Genomic DNA, 3,194 nt, shown 5'->3' on the forward strand with positions numbered 1-3,194 from the left:
CATAGAAAGATGAGACTGGCAGATCACTTTTCTAATACACAAACCATAGAACGATGGGGCATCTCTTCTCTGATGAGGCGCAGACATTGCTAACCTGCACAACACATTAAACGATCATCATGATTACAAATCATCGCAATATTTGGGTTCATAAGTACACATCTTTGTAAGATTTCTCAAACTTACAAGTCATTGTATAAGAAGAAACCTACAGATTGAATAACGAAACCTTACACGAAACTCACCGAAATGATAGGATTTTGGATATTCCAACTGTAGAGTAAGCAATAGTAACAACTAATACGCAACAGAAGGTGGCAACGATGCTGCGACTGCGCGTAAGACAGAAACGAATGCTCTGGAACAAAGGAAAGGATGCTCCGTTGTACATAGATGAAAGCAAAGTATGCTCCAGTAGAGTTTTCTGCTTAGGGCGAGAATGAATTGTTTTGAACTATTTAAATCCTACAACATATAGGTTGCTGCATACACAAACTTTGCAGAACGTTTTGGCGCGATAACGATGGAGGGCATTTTTGTCCTTTTCACGAACTGTCGATTCAGTTTTCTAGATAGAGGGCATTTATGTCCATTCGAGGAAGAGGAAGAGAATGGCGATAAAGGGTACTTAAGTCTTTGCGACGACACCAAATTACGATGCAATATGATGCTGGCACACATGGGGATACATGCTGGTCTGCATCTTATACGTGGCAATCTTTGGGAACACCCGAACATGAGATGGAGTACCGACCCTGTTCGGGGGGGGGGCGACATATAACCTGCTTCGTAATCAGCCAACCCAACTAACATAGCATATAATACAAATAACTGAGTACAGTTTAAAGTAATTTTCTCATCTCTTCCTCCCCTAAAGAGAGCCATGCATATGTATGTTTCCGATCACCCTATAAGAAGCTCAAAGAGTTAGTGAAGATCCTCACAAAAATCACACCATGTCTTCCTTCCTCACTCTGAAGCGCACAACATGAGTGGGGTGAAGAGCTTTGCAGGAGTGTGGATCTCCGCCCTCGCGGCCATGGTCTACGTTTATGCGATCGTCAGCAGACTCCCCATGAACATCCCCCGGCTCATTGCCACCCTGCCCATCTGTTACCTTTTTCTAAAACTCCCACTGCTGATCTCCTCCATCTGTTGGCACTCCATGACCAGTTTCTACCTCGTTTGGCTCTGTAACTTCCAGTTTCTCCTCTTTTGCTTCGACACCGGCCCCCTCGTGCACCACCACCGCTCCTTCCCCCACTTCCTCATCTTTGCCACGCTCCCCGTCAAGGCGAAATCACCTAGCTCAAGCCAGCAACCACACCCATCTACCAACCTACGCAGCTCCTCACTCAATCTAGCAGTTGAGTCTGTATTATTCATGCTCTTGTGCTTCATTGTTTACATTTAGGGAAAAGAGTTGCCTCACCCCAACATGCTCTCCATATTGGTGCAAGGCCTATATTTGTTGGTTGGCATGAACATACACTACGCCTTCGCTGCGGTTGTGGCTCAGCTTTGGCTCGGTGCCGAGCTGGAGCCGCAGTTCAACCGATCGTTCTCGTTGACGTCGCTCCGCGACTTCTGGGGGCGCCGGTGGAACATCCTCGTGGGAAACACACTCCGCGCAACGGTGTACTTGCCGGTGCGGTAGGCATGTTTGGTGGTCATGGGCGGCCAACCGGCTAAAGCTGTGGCAATGGTGGCTACCTTTCTGGTCTCTGGGCTCATGCACGAGCTAAGGCTATACTACCTGATTGTGCAGCAGCCCACCTGGGAGTGGACCAGGTTCTTCTTACTGCATGGTTTCCTGGTGGCTAGGGAAGACTGCCTGGAGCGTGGGCTCGGGCGTGGGCAGCTTGTGAGTCGACTGCCCGACCCCCTCAAGGGGGTATTGACTTTCACCGTATTGTTGACCACGGGGATATGGCTATTATTCCCGCCCTTGATAGGGAACAGGCTTGATCTGAAGATGACCTCCGAGGTCAAGGGCACCGTAAGGTTTATAGCATCTCGTCTGGTTGGGATGACCACCAATCAGATTGCTGCTCCATCAAGTGGGATTAACTGATATGTTAACTCATCTCTTATGTCCTTAGGGCCAATCGTAAAGAGGTTTTTTTATTGCTCACTTTCCATTTTTTTTTTAGCATACATGTAAGGCCATATAAATCAAATCAGTTCCAGTTGGATTCAAACATGGTCCATCTTCCAAGAACGTATCTAATTCGATGAAGGACATGTTCTGATTAGATGGAACTGCTCCAAAGATGATAGCTTCCTGCTACTTTTCTCTCACAGACCCCGGTCTCAACCCTTTGCTGCCAAGATGCTTGTGGGGGCTTGGGCCGTCCCCTAGCTCTAAGGTTTTCGCCTGGTTATTGTTGTAGGAGACAGTTCAAATGCATGAGAATCAGAGACGGTGTGGTCTCCAACTTGCAAGTCAATGTAACCTATTCTTTTCTTATGAGGCGTCGAGCTTTCATATATATTATTTAGGGATGCAGTTTTTTTCAAATCATTCTTACACCAACCTTAAAACTCCCAACCAGAGTCACCGGAAGCTTCTTAGATAGGTGGGAAACCCGTTTTTCAAAAACTTTGCTTTAAAAGCGCGATACTCCTTGCTTATCTATTCTCCCACGTTTCTCCTAAGCTTTCCACACACTTTATCTATTCCTCTTGTATGTTTTCTCACTCTACTTTTCATGGTTTTTATGTTTCTTCTCATGCTTTTCACTTCTATTTGCTTTCGCTAAATTGATGGTCATCATTTTTAGATTTGTTAAGAATTTAATTTTTACCAAAAAATTATAAAATTTAAGAATAATCACATTTATTTTAGTTTTTATTCGCGTTATATTTTTATTCTCATTCAATTCTTATATTGCTTTTTTTTATTCCTCACTTCCTGCTTCATATATATTTTAAAATGCATTGCTTCTCGCTTTCGCTTTACTTATTATTTTTTGCTTTTGCATCTTGGTCTGACAACCTTGTAATGACACCAAAACTCACTCTAAATATCATGATTTTTTTGTATAAAATTTACAAGAAAATCTTTATATAAAAACATAAATACCTCTCACAGATCTTTGGCATATCACAAATTCGGAACCTACGTTCCACCATCAAACCAACCATTCATTTCAAAACATTAATGAAATAAAATATTTCAAGCTAATAAAGAA

General features: G+C 43.4%; 2 protein-coding genes across 2 annotated transcripts; both read left to right on the forward strand.

The window, feature by feature from the left end:
- The first annotated feature begins 988 nt into the window (after positions 1 to 988).
- Positions 989 to 1,657, forward strand: LOC149842845 (putative long-chain-alcohol O-fatty-acyltransferase 5). Its single transcript, XM_090000743.1, has 2 exons — positions 989 to 1,294; positions 1,415 to 1,657. Exons 1-2 carry the CDS (start codon positions 989 to 991, stop codon positions 1,655 to 1,657), a joined length of 549 nt encoding a protein of 182 aa, XP_089856869.1.
- Positions 1,658 to 1,672: 15 nt separating this feature from the next.
- On the forward strand, positions 1,673 to 2,074 carry LOC149842846 (long-chain-alcohol O-fatty-acyltransferase-like). The gene has a single exon (XM_090000744.1). It carries the CDS (start codon positions 1,673 to 1,675, stop codon positions 2,072 to 2,074), a length of 402 nt encoding a protein of 133 aa, XP_089856870.1.
- The last annotated feature ends 1,120 nt before the right edge of the window (positions 2,075 to 3,194 follow it).

Source organism: Nuphar pumila, chromosome 3 (genome assembly GCF_984573655.1).
Source record: "Nuphar pumila chromosome 3, dmNupPumi1.hap1.1, whole genome shotgun sequence".
Classification (NCBI taxonomy): domain Eukaryota; kingdom Viridiplantae; phylum Streptophyta; class Magnoliopsida; order Nymphaeales; family Nymphaeaceae; genus Nuphar; species Nuphar pumila.

Coding starts and splice junctions, on each gene's coding strand:
- LOC149842845 (XM_090000743.1), top strand. CDS start 989: ATGAGTGGGGTGAAGAGCTTTGCAGGAGTGTGGATCTCCGCCCTCGCG. Junction 1,295..1,414: donor TTGCCACGCTCCCCGTCAAG/GCGAAATCACCT, acceptor GTTTACATTTAG/GGAAAAGAGTTGCCTCACCC.
- LOC149842846 (XM_090000744.1), top strand. CDS start 1,673: ATGGGCGGCCAACCGGCTAAAGCTGTGGCAATGGTGGCTACCTTTCTG.